The following is a 21,285-nucleotide window of genomic DNA, read 5'->3' as shown; positions in this document are numbered from 1 at the left end:
GGTTTCCTGTCCCTAGGGGGTAGGGGTGGAGAGAAGAGGAGACAGAGACTTGGGAGACCGAGGGCGAAAGGGTGGAAGGCAGTTCCCAGGGCACTCGCATCCCGCCCTTGGGAGGGTCCCCTAGGCTGGCCCTGCCCTCCAAGCGTCCCTCGGCCCCGCTCCTCCCTCGCGGGAGCCCACCTGGCCGGCCAGACCCTGCCACCTGGTCCAGGGCGCTGAGCGCGGCCAGGTGCGCCTGCCCCCTGCGGCGGCGGGGGGTGGGGGGTGGGGCGGCAGCGTCCCGCCCGGGCCGGGCACCCCGCGCACTCTCGGCCCTTGGGGGTCCCTGCCACGCTCTCGCCCTTCCACTGACCTGCAGGGATTCTGCGCTGACTGCTTCTCCTTTTCGGGCTTCGTAGGGCGCAGGAAACAACAGACGCGCAGACCTGCAGACAGGCGGGACACACAGGGGCGAGGGCTGCGCGCTCAGTGCCTTCGCGGGGACACCAGGACCCGGCCCTAAATCCCAGACCTCCTCCTCCAACCTTCTCCGCCACCCCCTCCCGCACCCCAGCCGCCATTTCTTTTCAGGCCTTGGGCACCAAACCAGGATGCTTTCCAAACTGCGTTAGAGTCTGCGGGTCCCCCCTCCCCAGAGACACCTGCCCCGCCCCCAGCCCCCCTTTCGCACGGGTCAGTGCCATTGGCTTTAGAGGTGCAGATTGTGAGAAGGGGGTGACTTCCAGAATGCGTCTACGTTTCACTGTCGCACTGCGGGGGCGCCCCCCCATAGCTTGCTCTAAAATGGATGGAGGGATGGGGGTGTCGAGAGGCAGCAGGACTGTCACCGGGTCCTCCGTCCTCGTCTCCCACACGCATCCCCATCTCCGCGCTCTCGGAGCCCCCTCCTCACCCGTATCTCTGATCCCGTTTCCTGCCCCCTCCTCGCTGCTGCGGGATCCTGCTGCCGTACACCTGCCCGCACTCCCGCCCCGGGTCTGCCCGCAGCACCCACCTTCGCACTGACCTGCGAGGACCCGGGACAGGCCCGCGCCTTCTCGGGCTCGCAGAAGCCCGCTCACCGCTCGCCCGCCGCCCGGGCAGCGCAGGGAGCTGGTTCCGCGCGGGCGCCGGGACCGGACCGCAGGGCGGGCAGGCGGGCGCGGGGGCTGGTGCCCACGTCGGCGCCCGGCCGGTCACGTGAGAGCCGCGTCACCCTAGCTCCCCCCGCCCGGCTTTCTTGACCCACCTCAACCCCCATCCTCGAGGGAAAGAAAATGCAGACGGCGGGAGGTGTGTGTGGCGGGGGGGGGGGGGGCTCCGAGAAGAGGAGGGGAGGCTTCCAGACCCCAGCTGCTTTACTGGACGCATCTCCCAGCATCCTCGTGAAGCATCATTTCCAGATGCTCAGGACAGGTGGGAGAGCTGACCAGAGAAGACAGCTCAGCTCCCGAATCCCAAACAGCCGGCTTGCAAAGCCAGCTCTGCCCGACTCCAGAGCACGCTGGCGGTGCCTGCCAGAGCTACACCGCCACCCGGAATGGCGCCGTTTTCTGGGGTTCCGTCCCCCCACCCCTTCTCTCTTCATCTCACAGGCTTCTCCCTCCCTGGCTGATCTTATTTGTTTGCTTCTAAACACGAACGACTCCCACCCTCGCATCTCCAGCATATTCCCTTCCCCAGTCTTAGACCCGTTTTTGCATTCCTACCAGTAATAATACGACTCGTTACGGGCACACTTCCCAACATATATCACATTCATTTAAATTTGCATCGGTATGATGGTTGCTTAGTATCTCAATGGCGTTCCGTTTTGCTTTTCTCTGTGGTTAAGAAGGAGTTAAATGTCTCTCTTTGTGTTCATGTCTTTTCCACATTTTTCTAGTGTAAGCTGTTGATCTATCTCCCCTTGTTTTCCAAGTGGTGTGTGTGTGTGTGTGTGTGTGTGTGTGTGTGTGTGTGTGTGTGTGTTACTGGGAATAACCCAGGGGCATTCTACCTCTGAGCTACACCCCCAGCCCAGCCCTATTTTTTTTTTTTTTTTTTTTTTTTTTTTTTTTTGTGGTACCGGGCTGGAACTCAGGAGCTTTCTACCTCTGGGTTATCCTCCCAGACCTATTTTATATTTTACTTAGAAACAGGGTCTCACTAAGTTGCCGAGAGCCTCACTAAGTAGCTGAGGCTGGCTTCGAACCTGTGCGATCCTCCTGTCTCAGCCTCCCAAGCGCGGGGATTACAAGTGTGCGCCACCATGCCCGGCCCAGTTTGGTATTTTAAAAGTAAAAAAAATAAATCGGTCAATGAATAGACCAGAGTATGTATACATGCATGTATATTTACACATGCTCAGGAAAACCATGCCAAGTGCAGAGCAAATTATGCCAGTGATTATCTTTATGGAGTGGGATGGAGGACTGTTGGTCAGGAAAGAAACTTTCATTTTGTCGAGCTTTGGAGCATTTCAAGCTACAAATTAATCTGTGTTTGCAATTCTTAGCCTCCCAAGTGCTGGGTTTACAAACATGTGCCACCACGCCCAGCTATTCTTTCTTTCTTTCTTTCTTTCTTTCTTTCTTTCTTTCTTTCTTTCTTTCTTTCTTTCTTTGTACTGGGGATGGAACCCAGAGGCCTTCTACTTCTGGCATATACCCCTGGACATATTTTTTTTTTAATTTGGAAACAGGATCTCACTAAGATGCTGAGAGCCTCACTAAGTAGCTGAGGCTGGCCTCGAACCTGTACGATCCTCCTGTCTCAGCCTCCCAAGTAAGGTTTGTACCCAAGTATTCTTTATACAGTAACTTTATTAGGTCTCTATCTGTTGAATATGTTGCAACTATTTTCTTCCTGTTTGTTGGTTGCTTTTTGGTTTCGTTTACGGCGTTTTTCTGCAGTGCATTAAAAATATAGTCAAGTTTATCAAACTTTATGGTCTCCAGATTTTGATTCATAGTTAAGAAATATTTTCTCACCCAGACATGGTGGCACGTGCCTGTACTTGGGAGGCAGAGATAGGAGGATCACAGATTCAAGGCCAGCCTCAGCTACTTAGTGCGACTCTCCGCAACTTAGTGAGACCATTTCATTTTTTCTTTTTTTTCTTTCTTTTTTGCAAATCTGGGGGTGCAACCCAGGGGCATTTGACCTCTGAGCTTACACTCCCTGCCCTATTTTTTATTCTTTATTTTGAAGGGTCTCACTGAGTTATGGAGGACCTCACCAAGTAGCTGAGGCTGTCGGAGAACCGGGATCCTCCGGTCTCAGCCTCCTGAATGCTGAGATTACACACGTGCACCACCACGCCTGGCTTAGTGAGACCATTTCAAAAATAAAGAATAAAAAATCAGTCTGGAGGTTTAGCTCAGGGGTAGAATGCCCCTGGGTTCAATCCCCAGTACCATAAAAAAAAAGTAAAAAATATTTTTTCACATGTGATCAAAGGAAAATTCACACGTTTTTTCTTACCATGCATATGGTCTTATTTACATTTAGAGTTTATACTTGTGTACGGTGTGAAGTATGGATTTCTACACCACAAGCCAGATTTTCTTTTTCCAATTGCCTTTTCATTTGTTCCAACATCATTTATTTATCTTTTTTTTCAGTACTGGGGATGGAACCCAAGGGCATTCTTCCTCTGAGCTACACCCTCAACCCTGTTTTTTATTCTTTATTTTGAAACAGAGTCTCACTGAGTTGCAAAGGGCCTCACTAAGTAGCTGAGGCTGGCTGCGAACCCTCCCAATTTCTGGAATTACAAACCTGTACCACCACACCTGGCTAGCATTACTTACTTACTTACTTACTTACTTACTGCAGTACTGGGGATGGAACCCAGGGTATTCTGCCTCTGAGCTACACCCCAGCCCTATTTTTTTTTTTTTATTCTTTATTTTGAAACAGGGTCTCACTGAGTTGCAAAGAGCCTCACTAAGTATCTGAGGCCGTCCAGGAACCGCGATCCTCCTGTCTCAGCCTCCCGAATGCTGGGATACCAAGCGTGCCCCACCACGCCAGACTCAAGCATTATTTATTTAAAACTCCATCTTCCGTGGGGTGTGGTGGTGCATACCTGTAATTCCAGCTTCTTGGGAGGCTGAGGCAGGATGACTATAAATTCAGGGCAAGTCTGGACAATTTAGGGAGACCCATCTCAAAAAAAAAAAAAAAAAGATAAAAAATAAGAAAGACTAGGGAGCTGGGTGAGGTTGTGCATGCCTGTAACCCAGTACTTGGAAGGTGAGACGGGGGGATCTCAGGTTCAAGGACAACCTCTGCAAGCAGCAAGAACGTCAGCAACCTAACAAGACCATTTCAAAACAAAAAAGGGGGCCCTGGGGTGTAATTTGGAGATAGGGTGCCCCTGAGTTCGATCCCCAGGAACCCCCCTACACGCACATGTGAGGGATATAGCTCAGTGGTAAAGCACCTCTGGGTTCAATCCCCAGTTAAAAAAACAACACTTCATCTTTGCCCCAGCAATTTGAAATGCCATCTTTGTTACATATTACATTTACAAGCTGAGCTGGGTGTGGTGGTACACATTTGTAATCCTAGTGCTTGGGAGACTGACACAGGAGGATCCAGGTTCGCGGCCAGCCTCAGCAACTTAGTGAGACCCTGTTTCAAAATAAAAAAGAATAAAAATAGGGATGGGATGTAGCCCCGAGATAGAATTTCCCTGGGTTCAATCTCCAGTAGTACCAAAATAAATACATAAAATAAAATAAATGTACAAGCTGATAGCCGGGCGTGGTGGCGCACGCTTGTAATCCCCACGCTTGGGAGGCAGAGACAGGAGGATCGCGAAGGTTCAAAGCCAGCCTCACTGACTTAAGAGACCCTGTTTCCAAATAAAAAGTATAGAATAGGTCTGGGAGTGTAGCCCGGAGGTAGAAGGGCTTCCAGGAACCCCAGTACCACCCAAAATAAAAAATAAAAAAATAAACATATCAAAGTCTCAATTGGTTTATGAATTGACAAAAAAAAATTACCAGCTGAATGTGGTGGCACATGCCTATAATCCCAGTATTTGGGAGGCTAAAATAGAAGGATAGCAGTTTCAAGGCCAGTATGTAGTAACTTAGCAAGACTCTGTTCCAAAATAAAAAATAAACTGAGTGTGGTGTTGCGTGCCTGTAATCCTAGTGCTTGGAAGGCTGAGACAGGAGGACCGCAAGTTCAAGATCAGCCTCAGACATTTTGCAAGACTCTAGCAACCTAATGAGACCTTTTTTCAAAACAACAAAAAATTCCAGTATTGGGGGAGCTGAGACAGGATAATCACAGGTTCATGACCATCCTCAGCTACTTAGTGAGGCACTCCGCAACTTAGTGAGACCCTATTTCAAAATTAAAAAAAAAAATAGGACTGAGGGTGTAGCTCGGTGGTAGAATGCCCCTGCATTCAACCCATGTGCCACAAAAATAAACGAATAAATAAAGAATAAAAAAGGGATGAGAGTATAGCTCAGAGATAAATTGTCCCTACCTGGGTTCAATCCTCAGTACCACAGTAAACAAACAGAGAAAAAAAAAAACCAGGCAGGATGATGTATACCTGAATTCTCAGTACTCAAACAGGAGGATTGCAGGTTCAAAGCCAGTCTCAGCAACTTAGAGAGACTGTTTCAAAACAAAAAAAAATATAGATGGGTGTGCTGGCGCACGCTTGTAATCCCAGCATTTGGGAGGCTGAGACAGGAGGATCGCAGTTCACGGCTGGCCTCAGCTACTCAGTGAGGCCCTCTGCAACTCAGTTAGTCCCTATTTCAAAATAAAGAATAAAAAAAAAAAGGGGCAGGGGGTGTAGCTCGGAGGTAGAATGCCCCTGGGTTCCATCCCCAGTACCACAACAAAACAAAACAAAACAAAAATTTAAAAAAGGGCTGGGAGTGTAGCTCACAAGTAGAATGCCCCTGGGTTCCATCTCCAATACCCAAAGTAAATAAAATAAGAGGCTGTGGGGGTATAGCATGGAGGCAGAACACCCCTTGGTTCAATTCCCAGTACCACTAAATAAATAAATTAATTAATTAAAAAAAAGGGCTGGAGAGGTAAGGTAGCTCTGATATAAATGTCCCTAGGTTCAATCCCTAATACCATAATTTATAAATAAATTAATCAATCAATCAATTTCTGTATTTACTTTGGAAACTTTCTGAGCTTTTCATTCTATTCCATTGGTGTCTTTGACACTCATACCACCAGTCCGAATTATAGAGGATTTATAATAATTCATATATCGAGTCAAGCTAGTGCCCCTGTGATTTTTTTCTTCAGATTCTTTTCTGTATGTTCTTGCATGTTTATTTTTCACTTGTACTTTAGTCTCAACCTGATTCAGATCCATTTATTATTTTTATTTGATTTATTTATTCGGGGTATTGAGAATTGAACCGAGGGGCATCCTACCTCCATGCTACACACTCAGTCCCCCTTTTTTGTGGTACTGGGAATTGAACCTCAGGGCATTCTGCCCCTGAGCTACACCCCCAGCCCTATTTTTTATTCTTTACTGTGATCCTCCTATGTCAACCCATCCACACACATACCAAGTACTGGGATTACAGGTGTGTGCCACCACACTCAGCTCCATTCAGATCCATTCAAAACAGCTATTAGCGGGGCGTGGTGGTGCACGCTTGTATTCCAGTGCTTGGGAGGCTGAGACAGGAGGACTGCGCAGGTTCGAAGCCAGCCTCAGCTACTTAGTGAGGCTCTCAGCAACTTAGTGAGACGGTGTTTCCAAATAAAGTATAAAATAGGTCTGGGAGTATAGTATAGCCCTGGAGGTAGAAAAGCCCCTGGGTTCCACCCCCAGTACCCCCCCACACACAGAATAAAAAATAGGGCTGGAGGTGTATCTCGGAAGTAGAATGTCCCTGGGTTCAAGTTCCAGTTCCGCAAAATAAATAAATAAATAAATAAATAAATAAATAAATAAAACACCTACTAGATATAACCACCTAGATATCCCTGAAACACCTCAAATTAAATATGTCCCCTAAATGACTTTATCATCCTTCCTTCCTTTCTTTTTTTTTTTTTTTGTACTGGGGATTGGACCCAGGGGCACTCTACCTCCAAGCTACACCCCAGCCCTATTCCTATTTTTTTTTATTCTTTATTTGGAAACAGGGTCTCACTAAATTGCAGAGAGCCTCACTAAATAGCTAAGGCTGGCTGCGAACCTGCAATCCTTCTGTTTCAGCCTCCCAAGTACTGGGATTACAAGTGTGTGCCACCACGCCCATCTTTCTTCCTTTCCTTTTTTGACACACAAGACTCTTATAAGTGCCAGGCATGGTGGTGCACACTTGTAATCCCAGCATTCGGGAGGCTGAGAGGCTGAGACTGGAGGCTCGTGGTTGACAGCCAGCCTCAACTACTTAGTGAGACCCTCCGCAACTCAGTGAGACCCTGTTTCAAAATAAAGAATAAAAAATAGGGCTGGGGTGTAGCTCAGAAGTTGAATGCCCCTGGGTTTCATCCCCAGACCCTCAAAAAATAAATTAATTAATTAAAAAATAAAATAGACCTGGGGGTGTAGCTCAGAGGTAAAGTGCCTTTTGGGTTCAACCCCCAGTGCCACACACACACACACACACACACACACACACACACACACGCACACAATTTTTGAATAGAATTGTAGGGCATTCAGTTGGTGTAGGAGAATTAGAAAATTGGTTGGTGCTGGAAAACATCACACATCTGACGCCAGAAGCAGTACCTAAAAACACCGCACACGAGGAAAGACAGTTGAGAGGGTGTAAGTCGGTTCACTAGAAACATGTTCTAAAGTTACAGGACCGCTAGTTTCCCAGAGACAACTGAGAAAGACGGGGCTGGGAGGAAACCTTCTGGGATCCGAAAAAAAAAAATCTCTCTGTGGAATAATTTATGCCCCAGAGCTTTGTTGACAGCAATGAAGCAATCAACAGGCAATTAGTGGAGTTTAATAGCGGGTGTGGTCAGGGAAGGGAGACTGCTAAAGCGAGCCCGGCCAAAAGCACCCTTGTCCCAGGGAGACTGTGGGAAGAGCCAAGGTTGTGCCTCTTGAGGAGTAAGAAAAGAGGCCTCCTGTGTGTGTGTGTGCATGTGCGTGCGTGCGTGCGTGTGTGTGTGCGTATTTACTAAAACAATTCAGCTAATCGCTAAACAAATACGCTTGGAACTAACAATAAGGAGACCCAAATAGGGAATGGGGGAACCAGTATCCAGAGTTACCACAATAAAAAAAATTTTTTTTTTGGTAGTGGGGATAGAAGCAAGGGGTATTTTATCTTTGTGTTACACCCTAAACTCTTTTTATTTTTGTATTTGAAAACAATTTCTTCCTAAATTCCTGAGGGTGTCACAAAGTCGCTGAGGCTGTCCCTAGAACCTAGGATTCTCGAGTCTCAGCCTCCCAAGTACTGGGATAGTAGGCATGCACCATTGTGCCTGGCTAACATATTATTCATTTGGTGGTTCTGGGGATTGAACCCAGGGGCATTTTAGACACATACACAATCCCTACCTTCCCCACTTCTGTGTTTGTTTTTGTTTCTGGGGTTTTATTTGTTTTACTTTTTATTTTGAAACAGTCTTGCCAGGCATGGTGGTGCATGCTTGTAATTTGCTAGATTTGCAGCTAGCCTAAATTACTTAGTGAGGCCTTCTGCAACTAGTGAGACCCTGTTTAAAAATAAAAAATAGGGCCGGGCGTGGTGGCGCACGCTTGTAATCCCCACGCTTGGGAGGCCGAGACAGGAGGATCGTGCAGGTTCGAAGCCAGCCTCTCTGGCTTAAGAGATCCTGTTTCCAAAAAAAAAAAAAAATATATATATATATATAAATGGATCTGGGAGTGTAGCCCAGAGGTAGAAGGGCTTCCAGGAACTCCAGTACCACCAAAATTAATTAATTAATTAATTATTTAAAAAATTAAAAATAGGGCTGGGAATGGGGGCTGTGGCTAGGAGGTAGAGTGCCCCAGGATTCAATCCCTGGTACCAAAAAATAAATAAATAAATAAATAAATAAATAAATAAATAAAGGTCTCCACAAATTAGTCCTCACTGGCCCTGATCCTAAGGATGATCCTGTCTCAGTCTCCCAAGTACTGGGAGACAGTACTGGGATGTCCGATTTATAATATATTATTTAAAACATGTAAACAAATGTATCAAAGATAATCACCAATCAGGCATGGGATTGAGGGAGGGGGAGGGAATGGGATGGGGGCTGGATGAGGGCTAATTGGATGATGTGTGCTTGTATATACACTCAAGTCTTGTGTTCCAATGTGATGTATGATTACAATGCACCAATAAAAATAAAAAAATAAAATAAAATGTTCAGCTGGGTTTGGTGACTCATGGCTGTAATCCCAGTATTTGGGAAACTGAGACTAGAGGATAGGAGGTTTGAGGCCAGCCTCAGCAACTTAGTGAGATCCTGTTTCAAAAATAAAAAATAAAGCTGGGCATGGTGATACACGCTTGTAATCCCAGCACATGGGAGGCTGAGACTGGATGATCGCGGTTCGCAGACAGCCTCAGCTATTTAGTGAGGCCCTCCGCAACTCAGTGAGACCCTGTTTGAAAATAAAGACTAAAATATAGGGCAGGGGGTGTAGCTAGGGGGTCAAATGCCCCTGGGCTCTATTCCCAGAGCCGCAAAAATAAATAAATAAATAAATAAATAAATAAATAAAATAACCCGGATGTGGTGGCACACGCTTGTAATCCCAACATTTGGAAGGCTGAGACAGGAGGATTGTCGTTCGCAGACAGCTTTAGCTACTTACTGAGACCCTGCAACTCAGTGAGCCTCTGTTTCAAAATAAAGAATAAAAATAAAATAGGACTGGGGGTGTAGCTTGGAGGTAGAATGCCCCTGAGTTTCATCCCCGATACTGCAAAAAAAAAAATAAATAAAATAAAATAAAAGTCCAATTTAAAGCAGAAATTTCAAGATTTGCAAAGAAATAGAAATGTTGACCCAGACGCCAGAAAATAAACAAACCAAAACAAAAACCAGACAACAGAGAATGACCAATAATCAGTTTAACAACGACACCAAAGTAGCCGGGCGTGGTGGTGCACGCTCGTAATCCCAGCGTTCGGGAGGCTGAGACAGGAGGATCGCGGTTCACGGACAGCCTCAGCTACTTAGTGAGGCCCTCCGCAACTCAGTGAGACCCTGCTTCAAAATAAAGAATAAAAAATAGGGCAGGGGGTGTAGCTCGGAGGTCAAATCCCCTTGGGTTCCACCCCCAGACCCACACACACACAAAAAGACATCAGAGTATATATTCTAAATCTCGCCCATGTAAAATAACTCTTTTAAAGGAAATGAGAATTTAGTTTATTCTGAGCAAAACAAATGACCATTGCCTGGGAGCAAGGATTCAGTTACCCTTAATGACATGTTCCAAAGAGAAAGTGGTTACACAAAGTAGCCAAAGAACCAGGAAAGAGCTAAGTCCATGTACTCTACGAGCATGCCGCTGGGGGCATTAGACAGGCGGGCGGTTGGCAGCGAACGCGGAAATCTTTCCTCTGGGTTTCATGTCATCCTACTGCGTTCTTAGCTTTAGGTTGATGGAGGCTAGCGGTCTGCTAAGCTTAGCAACACATTCCAAGAGGTTTACATAATAGTCATGAGAGAGTGAGGTCAGATACAAAAATTGAAAATAAATGGCAGTTTTTCTAAAGGGCCTACGATAGTCCAAGATAATTTTGGCACCCAACCTGCAATGTGTGTGTGTGTGTGTGTGTGTGTGTGTGTGTGTGTGTGATACTGGGGATGGAACCCAGGGATATTCTACCTCTGAGCTAAACCCCCAGCCCTATTTTATTCTTTTTATTTTGAAACTGGGTCTCACTAAGTTACGGAGGACCTAAGATATTAAGATTGGTCTTGAACCTGGGACTCTCTTATCTCAGCCTCCCAAGTACTGGGATTGGGATTACAAATGTGCGCCACCAAGCCCAGCTTGCAATGTTCTTTCCCTCCACAATCAGGATGCTCTACTCAGCCAGGGTCAGACAGCCTGCAGGATCTCTAATATATATATATATATATATATATATATATATATATATATATATATGGCTTCTTCAGGGAACTTTAGCTGCACATTGTGTTCACAGAACTAAACGAAATCATGGCTAAAGAAGTAAAGGAAAAGCCGGGCGTGGTGCACGCTTGTAATCCCCGCGCTTGGGAGGCAGAGACAGGAGGATCACACAGGTTCGAAGCCAGCCGCGCGTGCTGGCTTAGGAGACCCTGTTTCCAAATAAAAATGTAAAAAATAGGTCTGGGAGTGTAGCCTGGAGGTAGAAGGGCTTCAGGAACCCCAGTACCACCAAAATAAATAAATAAAAATAAAATAAAATAAAATAAAATAAAATAGGTCTGGGAGTGTAGCCCGGAGGTAGAAGGGCTTCCAGGAACCCCAGTACCACCCAAAAAAAAAAAAAAAAAAAAAAAAAAAGAAAAGAAAAAGAAAAAGAAAAAGAAGAAAAAGTAAAGGCAAGCCAAGTGCCCTGGAGTAGTGTAATCTCCCTTCTTGAGATGCAGAGATCACGGCTCACAGGCTTAAGGCCAGCCTCAGAAATGTTGCCATGAGACTTTCAGCACCTGGGACTGTACCTCAGACGTAGAACACCCCTGGGCTCAAGCTCCAGTACCATACACACACAAAAGTAAAGCAAACTGGCTACAGTGCTGCACACCTGTAATCCTAGTACTTGGGAAGCTGAGATCCAAGGAGGCCAGCCTCAGCAACTTGCTAAAACCCTGTTGGAATAGAAAGAAGAAAAGCCGGGCGTGGTGGCGCACACTTGTAATCACAGTATTTAAGAGGCTGAGACAGGAAGATCGCAGGTTCGCGGCCAGCCTCAGCTACTTACTGAGACTCTCCGCCACTTAGTGAGACCCTGTTTCCAAATAAAAAATAAAAATAAGGCTGGGGGTGTAGCTCAGAGGTAGAATGCCCCTGGGTTCCATCCCCAATACTGTCAAAAATAAAATAAAATAAAAATAAAGATGGGGATGAGGCGGGCGTGGTGGCGCACGCTTGTAATCCCAGCATTTGAGAGGCTGAGACCAAAGGATTGTGATTCTCGGACAGCCTCAGCTCCTTAGTGAGGCCCTTTGCAACTCAGTGAGACCCAGTTTCAAAATAAAGAATAAAAAATAGGGCTGGGGGTGCAGCTTGGAGATAGAATGCGTCTGGGTTCCATCCCAGTACCAAAAAAAAAAAAAAAGTGGGCCAGGGATGTAGCTTGGAGGTAGAATGCTGCTTGGTTTAATCCCCAGTACAAAAATAAAATAATAAAATAAGAGTTATACACAAGGGGTTAATATAACAAAAAATATGGGAGGTGCGATGTTCACCACAGCTGGCAGTGTAGGTAGGAGGACATTGGAACAGACGACTGGATATTAATAACATGCTTGCTGAACCATGCACAATGGCGCATGCCGGCAACATCAATTAGTTGGGAGGCTGAGACAGGAGGATCGCCATTTGCAGACAGCCTCAGCTACTTAGTGAGGCCCTTTGCAACTCAGTGAGACCCTGTCTCAAAATAAAGAATAAAAAGAAATAGGGCTGGGGGTGTAGTGAGAGGTAGAATGCTCCTGGGTTTCATTCCTAGTACCGCAAAAAAAAAAAAGAAAAGAAAGAAAAAAGAAAATGAAAAAAGTAATAAAAGAATAAAAAAAAATAGGGCTGGGGGTATGTAGCTTGGAGGTAGAATGCCCCTGGGTTCCATCTCCAGTACTGCAAAAGAAAAAAAAAGTAAGCCAGGTGTGGTGACAGGTGACACACCCTTGTAATCCCAGTACTTGGGAGGCTGAGACAGGAGGATCATGCAGGTTCGAGGCCAGCCTCAGCTACTTAGGAAGACCCTGTTTTAAAATAAATAAAAATAGAAAATAAGTATGGAAGCTGGGCATGGTGACACACGCTTGTAATCCCAGCATTTGGGAGGCTAAGACAGGAGGATTGCGGTTTGTGGACAGCCTCAGCTACTTAGTGAGAGGCCCTTTGCAATTCAGTGAGACCCTGTTTCAAAATAAAGAAAAAATAATAGAGCCGGGCGTGGTGGCACACACTTGTATTCCCAGCACTTGGGAGGCTGAGACAGGAGGATCACACAGGTTGGAAGCCAGCCTCAGCTACTTAGTGAGGCTCTCAGCAACTTAGTGAGACCCTGTTTCCAAATAAAGTTATAAAATAGAATAAAAAATACGGCTGGGGTTGTGGGTGTGGCTTGGAGGTAGAATACCTCTAGGTTCCGTCCCCAGTACCTTAAAAAAAAAAAGTCTGGGAGTTATCCCTGAGCCTGAGGTAGAAAGCCCCTGTGTCCACCCCCAGTACCACAGGAAAGAAAAGAAAAGAAAACAAAAGAAAAGAAAAGAAAAGAAAAGAAAGAAAGAAAGAAAGAAAAGAGAAGTAAAATGGAGCCAGCCCTGGGGGCCTGGTGGCACACACCTATAATCACAGTACTTGGGAGGCTGAGATAGGAGGATGGCAGGTTCTAAAAGACAATTCCAGCAATTTAGCAAGGCCATGTTTCCAAATAAAAAATAAAAAGGGCTGGAGTATATTTTGGAGGTGGAATGCTGGGCTCAATCCCCAGTGATGCACACATTTGTACACACACACACACACACACACACACACACACACACACACGATGATGGAGATTGAGTTGATATTGATTCCTAATGAGAGTAGTATTAATTGCTAATACGAATAGCTATACTTAGGCAAAACAATAAAATCCTTTTTCTCTGGCTCTGGACTGTCAGGCAAAGCAGACCTTGCCAGCTAAAAGCTGTGTGTGGTACTGGGAATTGAACCCAGGAGCATTCTACCTCTGAGCTATACTCCCAGTCCTATTATTTTATTTTATTACTGTTTTAATTAATTAATTATTTTTGTGGTACTGAGGATGGAACCCAGGGACATTCAACCTCGTAGCTACACCCACAACCCTAGTTTTTTTTTTTTTTTTTTTTTTTGGTACTGGTGGTGGAACCCAGAGGCTTTCTACCTCCGGGCTATACTCCCAGACCTATTTTATATTTTATTTGGAAACAGGGTTTCACTAGGTTGCTGAGAGCCTCACTAAGTAGCTGAGGCTGGCTTTGAACCTGTGCGATCCTCCTGTCTCAGCCTCCCAAGTGCGGGGATTACAAGCGTGCGCCGCCATGCCCGGCTCATCCCTAGTTTTTAATTCTTTATTTGGAAACAGAGTCTCACTGAGTTGCAGAGGGCCTCACTAAGTAGTAGCAGAGGCTGTCCACGAACCCGGATCCTCCTGTCTCAGCCTCCCAAACGCTGGGATTACAAGCGTGCGCCACCACACCCAGCTATTTTTTATTCTTTATTTTGAAACAGGGTCTCACTGAGTTGCAAAAGACTTCACTAAATAGCAGAGGCTGTCTGCGAACCTCGATCCTCCTGTCTTAGCCTCCCAAATGCTGGGATTACAAACATGCACCACCATGCCCGGCCAATTTTTTTATTGTTTTTTATTTTATTTATTTATTTTTATTTATTTATTTTATTTTTTGGTGGTACTGGGGTTCCTGGAAGCCCTTCTACCTCCGGTATACACTCCCACGGGCTATACTCCCAGACCTATTTTTTTTTAACATTTTTATGTGGAAACAGAGTCTCTTAAACCAGCGAGGCTGGCTCTGAACCAGCGCGATCCTCCTGTCTCCGCCTCCCAAGCGCGGGGATTACAAGCGTGCGCCACCACGCCCTGCGTTATTGTTTTTTATTTTGAAACAGGATCTCACTAAGTTTCAGAGAGAGCGTCACTAAGTAGTTGGGGCTGGGGGCGAACCTGCAATCCTCCTGTCTCAGCCTCCCAAGTACTAGGATCACAGGCAGGCACCACTATGCCTGGCTTGAATGGCCCGTTTCAAAGCTGACATTTTTTCCTCCTCCTCCTCCTTTTCCTCCTCCCCCTTTTCTTCTCCCTCTGCTAAGGAGTAACAGCTCTTATCAGCTTATAGACCCAAGGAATGAAGAACTGGAACCCGTGAATCTGAGGATCTCATTTCAAGGACAATGTGGGCATGGACTCTGCTATTCTGATTAGAGCCTCCACATGACTGAAGTGCTAGCACGTACCACATTTTTTGGCTACAGAAGGGACTCAGGTGACTTTATGTATTATGGAACTGAAGATTGAAGCCAGGGGTGTTTTACCCCTGAGCTACACCCCTGGCCAGTTTTTTTTTTTATTTTTTATTTTGAACCGGTATCTCCATAAATTACTGAACAGTGGCCTCAAATCTAAAATTCTTCTGTCTTTGCCTCCCAAATACTGGGATTACAAGCTTGTGCCACCACAACACCACCTGTCACAGGTGACTTTAAAGAGATACTTTGTGAGCGGGATATGGGTGGTGGTGCATACCTATAATCCCAGTCCTTGGGAGGCGGAAACAGGAGGATTGCAGGTTGGGGTATAGCCTCAGCAACTTAGTGAAACTCTCAGCAACCTAGCAAGACCCTGTTTGCAAACAAAAATATAAAAAGGGCTAGAGGTGTAGGTCAGAGGTAGAATGCCACTGGGTTCAATCTCCAGCATCACCAAGAGAGACAGAGAAAGAGACAGACAGACAAACAGACAGACAGACTGTGGAGGAGACCGAGGAACCAGAGAAATTCTTTTTTTTTTTTTTTTTTTTGGTGGTACTGGAGATGGAACCCAGGGACATTCTACCTTTGAGCTACATTTCCAGCCCTATTTTTTTATTCCTTATTTTGAAACAGGGTCTCACTAAATTGCAGATGGCTTCACTAAGTAGCTGAGGCTGGCCATGAACCTGTGATCCTCCTGTCTCAGCCTCCCAAGTACTGGGATTACAAGAAAACACCACCACATCCAGCTTCATTTTTATTCTGAAACAGGTCTCAGTAAATTAGTGTGTTCTACTTCCTCATCTTTGATCCTCCTGTCTTAGCCTCTCAAGTTTCAGGAATGTAGGTATGCGCCACTGCGCCCTGCTAAGAGAAGGTTGTTCTCAGGCCAGTTTGAAAATCTCATGACAAGCTGGGCACGGTGGTGCACCCTTATAATCCCCGTGCTTGGGAGGCTGAGACAGGAGGATCGCACAGGTTTGAAGCCAGCCTCAGTTATTTAGTGAGCCTCTTAGCAACTTAGTGAGACCCTGTCTACAAATAAAATTATAAAATAGGTCTGGGAGTATAGCCCGGAGGTAGAAAGCCTCTGGGTTCCACCCCCAGTACCAAAAAAAAAAAAAAATCTCATGATAGAGAACCACCAGAGAGGAGTCTCAGCTGCCTTGGCTCCTCGAGAAGAGAGACCAAAGCTCCACAGAAAACCCAGGCCAACATCGAGGAGATGAGATAGGTCTGAGATCCCTGCATGCAGAAGCTGGGCAGCTCCATCTGCAAAACAGGAACCTGGAGGATCAGATCCCATTTGTGAGGCAAAAAGGATGAAGACCCGCTGGTATGGTGGTGCACTTTTGTAATCCCAGCATTCAGGAGTCTGAGAGTAGAGGATCACGGTTCGCAGACAGCCTCAGCTACTTAGTGAGGCCCTCTGCAACTCAGTGAGACCTAGTTTCAAAATAAAGATTAAAAAAATAGGGCTGGGGGTGTAGCTCGGAGGTAGAATGTCCCTGGGTTCCATCCCCAGACCTGCAAAAAAAAAAAAAGAAAAAACGAAAAGAAACGAAAAGAAATGTATGCCATAGGAGTGGGGCGTGGTGGCACACACTTGTAATCCCAGTACTTAGGAGGCTTAGAAAGGAGGATTGTGAAGGTTTGAAGCCATCCTCAGCAACTTAGTGAGGCCCTGTTTCCAAATAAAATATAAAATAGATATGGGAGTGTAGCCCGGAGGTAGAAGGCCCCTGGGTTCCATCCCAGTACCACAAAAAGAAAGAAAGAAAGAAAGAAGGAAAGAAAGAAAGAAAGAAAGAAAGGAGGGAGGGAGGGAGGGAGGGAGGGAGGGAGGGAGGAAGGGAAATGTATGGCTATAACCAGGTGTCATGGCACAAATAAAATAGGGATGGGGTATAGCTTGGAGGTAGATTGCCTCTGGGTTCAATCCCCAGCAGCACACACACACACACACACACACACACACACACACACACACACACACTGAGAAATAAATAAATATAAAATACGTACGGCAGCTGGGCATAGTGGCACATTCTTGTAATCCCAGTACTTGGGAGGCTGAGACAGGAGGATCACAGGTTTGCGGCTAGCATCAGCAACTTGTGAGGCCCTCTGCAACTTGGTGAAACTCTATTTAAAAAGTAAAGAAAAGAATCAACTGTGTGTGGTAGTGCACACTTGTAATCCCAGTACTTTGGAAGATCATATGTTCGGGGTCAGATTTAGCTACTTAGCGAGGCCCTTTGCAACTCAGTGAGACTCTGTTTCAAAATAAAGACCAAAAGCATGCTTGTATTCCTGCGCTTGGGAGGCTGAGACAGGAGGATCGCACAGGTTCGAAGCCAGCCTCAGCTACTTAGTGAGGCTCTCAGCAACTTAGTGAGACCCTGTTTCCAAATAAAGTATAAAATAGGTCTGGGAGTGTAGCCCACAGGTAGAAAGCCCCTGGGTTCCATCCCCAGTACCACAGAAAAATAAAGTAAGAAAGAATAAAAAATAGAGCTCAGAGTGTAGCTCAGAGTAGAATACTCAGAAGTAGAATACTGCTAGGTTCAAACCCCAGTACCACAAAAAAGTAAAAATAAAATAAAATAAAAATAAAAAAAGAAAGAAGGATAAAATAGGGGGTAGCACAGAGGTAGAGTACCCCTGGGTTCAATCCGCAGAACTACAAAAAAAAAAGTAAAAAAAGGAAGAATAAAATAGGGCTGGAGGTGTAGCTTGGAGGTAGAATGCCCTGAGTTCAATCTCTAGTACCACACACACACACAAAAAAAAAATAGAGCTGGGGATTTAGCTCAGAGGCATAATCACCCTTGGGTTCAATCTCCAGTACCACAAAAAAAAAGAAAAGAAAACAAACAAACAAATAAACAAAGCTTACAGCCTGACAACTTAGCAAAATCCCATCTGGAAAATAAAAATTCAAAAAAAGACTGGAGGGAGCTGGGCGTGGTGGCGCACGCTTGTAATCCCCGCGCTTGGGAGGCGGAGACAGGAGGATCGCGCAGGTTCGAAGCCAGCCGCGCGCGCTGGCTTAGGAGACCCTGTTTCCAAATAAAAATGTAAAAATAGGTCTGGGAGTGTAGCCCGGAGGTAGAGGGCTTCCAGGAACCCCAGTACCACCAAAAAAAAAAAAAAAAATGGCTGGAGGTATAGCTCTGTAGCAAAGAGCTTGCTTTCGGCCTCATGCATGAGGCCCTGGATTTGATCCCCAGTACCAAAACAAACAGTACGCTCAAATTGTACTTAGTGATCCTTCACTGTTTTGTTGTTAATGCATTCAAGATTCATTTCATTCCATACATTTCTTTGCTAGAGAGAGAGAGAGAGAGAGAGAGAGAGAGAGAGAGAGAGAGCAAGCTGGGTATGGTTGTGGTTCATTCTTGTAATCCCAGTACTAGGAGGCTGAGACAGCAGGATCGCGGACAACCTCAGCTACTTAGGCCCTCCACAATTTAGTGAGACTCTTTCACAATAAAGAATTAAAAAGAGGGCTGGGGGTGTAACTCAGAGATAGAATGCCCCTGGGTTCTAACACCAGTACAACAACAACAACAACAAAAAGATTAATATTGGCTAGAAAGCTGGGTGTGGCAGTACAGGCTTGTAATCTCAGCCTTTGGGAGGCTGAGACCGGAGGACTGCAGGTTTGTAGACAGTATCAGCTACTTAGTGAGGCCCTCCGCAACTTAGTAAGACCCTGTTTCTTTTCTTTTTCTTGTTTTGAAGTTCTGGGTTTGAATAAGGCATTCTACCTGTGAGCCACATTCCCAGCCCTCTTTCTTCCTTCCTTCCTTCCTTCCTTCCATCCTTCCTTCCTTCCTTCATTTTTTTTTTGGTACTGGGGATTGAACTCAGAGGCATCTCACCTTCAACCCACACCCCCAGCCCTTTTTATTTCTCATTTGGAAACAGGGTCTCACTAGGTTGATGAGAGTCTCACTACTTGCTGAGGTTGTCCTCGAACCTGTGATCCTCCTGTCTTAGCCTTCCAAGTACTGGGATTACGAATCTGTGTCACCACACCCAATTTTTTCCCAGTCCTATTTTTATTCTTTCATTTTAAAACAGGGTCTCAGCCGGGCGTGGTGGTACACGCTTGTAATCCCCGTGCTTGGGAGGCGCAGTTTCGAAGCCAGCCGCTCTAGCTTAAGAGACCCTATTTCTAGGTCTGGGAGTATAGCCCGGAGGTAGAAGGGCTTCCAGGAATCCCAGTACCACCAAAAAATAATAATAATAAAAAAATAAAACAGGATCTCACTAATTTGTGGAGGGCTTCACACTAAGTAGCTGAGGCTGTCTAGTGAATCTGCGATCCTCTTGACTCAGCCTCCCAAATACTAAGATTACAAGCGTGTGCTACCACTCCCGGCTCAGACCCTGTTTCAAAATAGAGTATAAAAAATAGGGCTGGGGAGGGGTAGCTCAGGGGTAGAATGCCCCAGGATTCAATCCCCAGTACGAGAGAGAGAGAGAGAGAGAGAGAGAGAGAGAGAGAGAGAGGACAATCCAAATGTTCATAACTGATAAATGGACAAACAAAATGTGGTGTTTCCAGATGGTGGGATATTATTTAGCTATACAAATTAATGTCCTTAGAGATGCTATAGCATGGATGGACCTGGCAAACACTGTGTGAACAGAAAGAAGCCAATCACAAATGACCGTATGTTACATGAACCCATTTATATGAAATGTGGGGAACAGGCAATTTCATGGAGACAGGAAGATTAGCAGCTGGCTAGGACTGGAGAGGATGGGGTTGTAGAGTCGTAGTTAGAGTAGGAACGCCTTTTTTTTTTTTTAGGTGAAAATGTTCTAAAATTGGCTTTAGTAGCCAGACACGGTGACGTATTCTTGTGTTCCTAGAACTTGGGAGGCTGAGACAGGAAGATCACGGGTTTGTGGACAGCATTAACAACTTAGTGAGGTTGGCAACAACTCAGTAAGACCCTGTTTCCAAATAAAAAATAAAATAGGTCTTGGAGGTGCAGCCCAGAGGTAAAAGGCCCCTAGGTTCCATCCCCAGTAACACACACACACACACACACACACACACACACACAAATAAAAAATAAAAATAACCAAACTTCATCAGCAGATCATTCTAGATAAATAAATCATGCTACAATCATATAGTAGAAAAAATGGGCTTTAGTTGATGGTAACTTGTATCTGTGAAAATATTGTCACCGAACTGTATACCTTTGATGAATGAACTCTGTATTATGGAATAATACCTTATTAAAATGCTTTTTTAATTAGTTTATTTTAGTACTAGGGATTGGACCCAGGAACGTTCTACCTCAGAGCTACACTCCCAGCCCTTATTTTATTTATTTATTTATTTATATACTTATTTATTTATTTATTTGCAGTACTGGGTATAGAACCCATGGGCATTCTACTTCCAAGCTACATCCCCAGCACTAATTTTTATTCTCTTTTTGAAACAGGATCTCACTGAGTTGCAGAGGGCCTCACTAAGTAACTGAGGCTGTCCGCAAATTGTGATCCTCCTGTCTCAGCCTCCCAAGTACTGGGATTACAAACTTGCACCACAACACTTGGCTCAATTCTTTTTAAAAACAGTTTTGAGCCAGGCATGGTGGCACATGCCTGTAATCCCAGTACTTGGAAGGCTGAGACAGAAGAATTACAGGTTCAAGGCCTGCCTCAAAAATTTAGTGAGACTCTAAGCAATTTAGCCAGTCCCTGTTTCAAAACAAAAATAAGCACGCTTGGAGGCAAAGATAGGAGGATCACGAAGGTTTGAAGTCAGCCACGCTGGCTTAAGAGACCCTGTTTCCAAATTTTAAAAAAGTGTAATGAGTAGCCCAGAAGTAAAAGGGTTTCCAGGAACCCCAGTACCACCAAAAAATAAAAAATAAAAATAAGGGCTGGGAGCCATGTGTGATGGTGCATGCTTGTAATCCCAGCACTTGAGAGGTTAAGACAGGAGGATTGGTCACAGGTTTGACTACTTAGTGAGGCTCTCTGCAATTTAGTGAGACTCTGTTTCCAAATAAAGAATAGAATTTTAAAAAATAGGACTTGGGGTATATTTCGGAGGTAGAATACCCTTGGGTTCAATCCTCAGTATCTCAAGAAAACAAAACAAA

At 45.4% G+C, this 21,285-nt stretch overlaps 1 protein-coding gene across 1 annotated transcript in view; it reads left to right on the top strand.

Moving 5' to 3' along the window:
- Positions 1–2,279: 2,279 nt before the first annotated feature.
- Positions 2,280–21,285, top strand: part of LOC308279000 (SNRPN upstream reading frame protein) — a gene marked incomplete at its 5' end in the record, with an annotated part of 28,625 nt that continues 9,619 nt past the window's right edge. Inside the window, one exon of the mRNA XM_080718975.1 lies at positions 2,280–2,293. Within this exon, the coding sequence (XP_080575101.1) occupies positions 2,280–2,293 (14 nt within the window). The remainder of the gene's footprint in view (positions 2,294–21,285) is intronic.

The sequence above is a fragment of the Muscardinus avellanarius genome, assembly GCF_963383645.1.
Source record: "Muscardinus avellanarius genome assembly, chromosome: X".
Taxonomy (NCBI): domain Eukaryota; kingdom Metazoa; phylum Chordata; class Mammalia; order Rodentia; family Gliridae; genus Muscardinus; species Muscardinus avellanarius.
The sequence above is the reverse complement of the archived record's forward strand: the minus strand, read 5'-3'. Positions and strand labels throughout refer to the sequence as shown.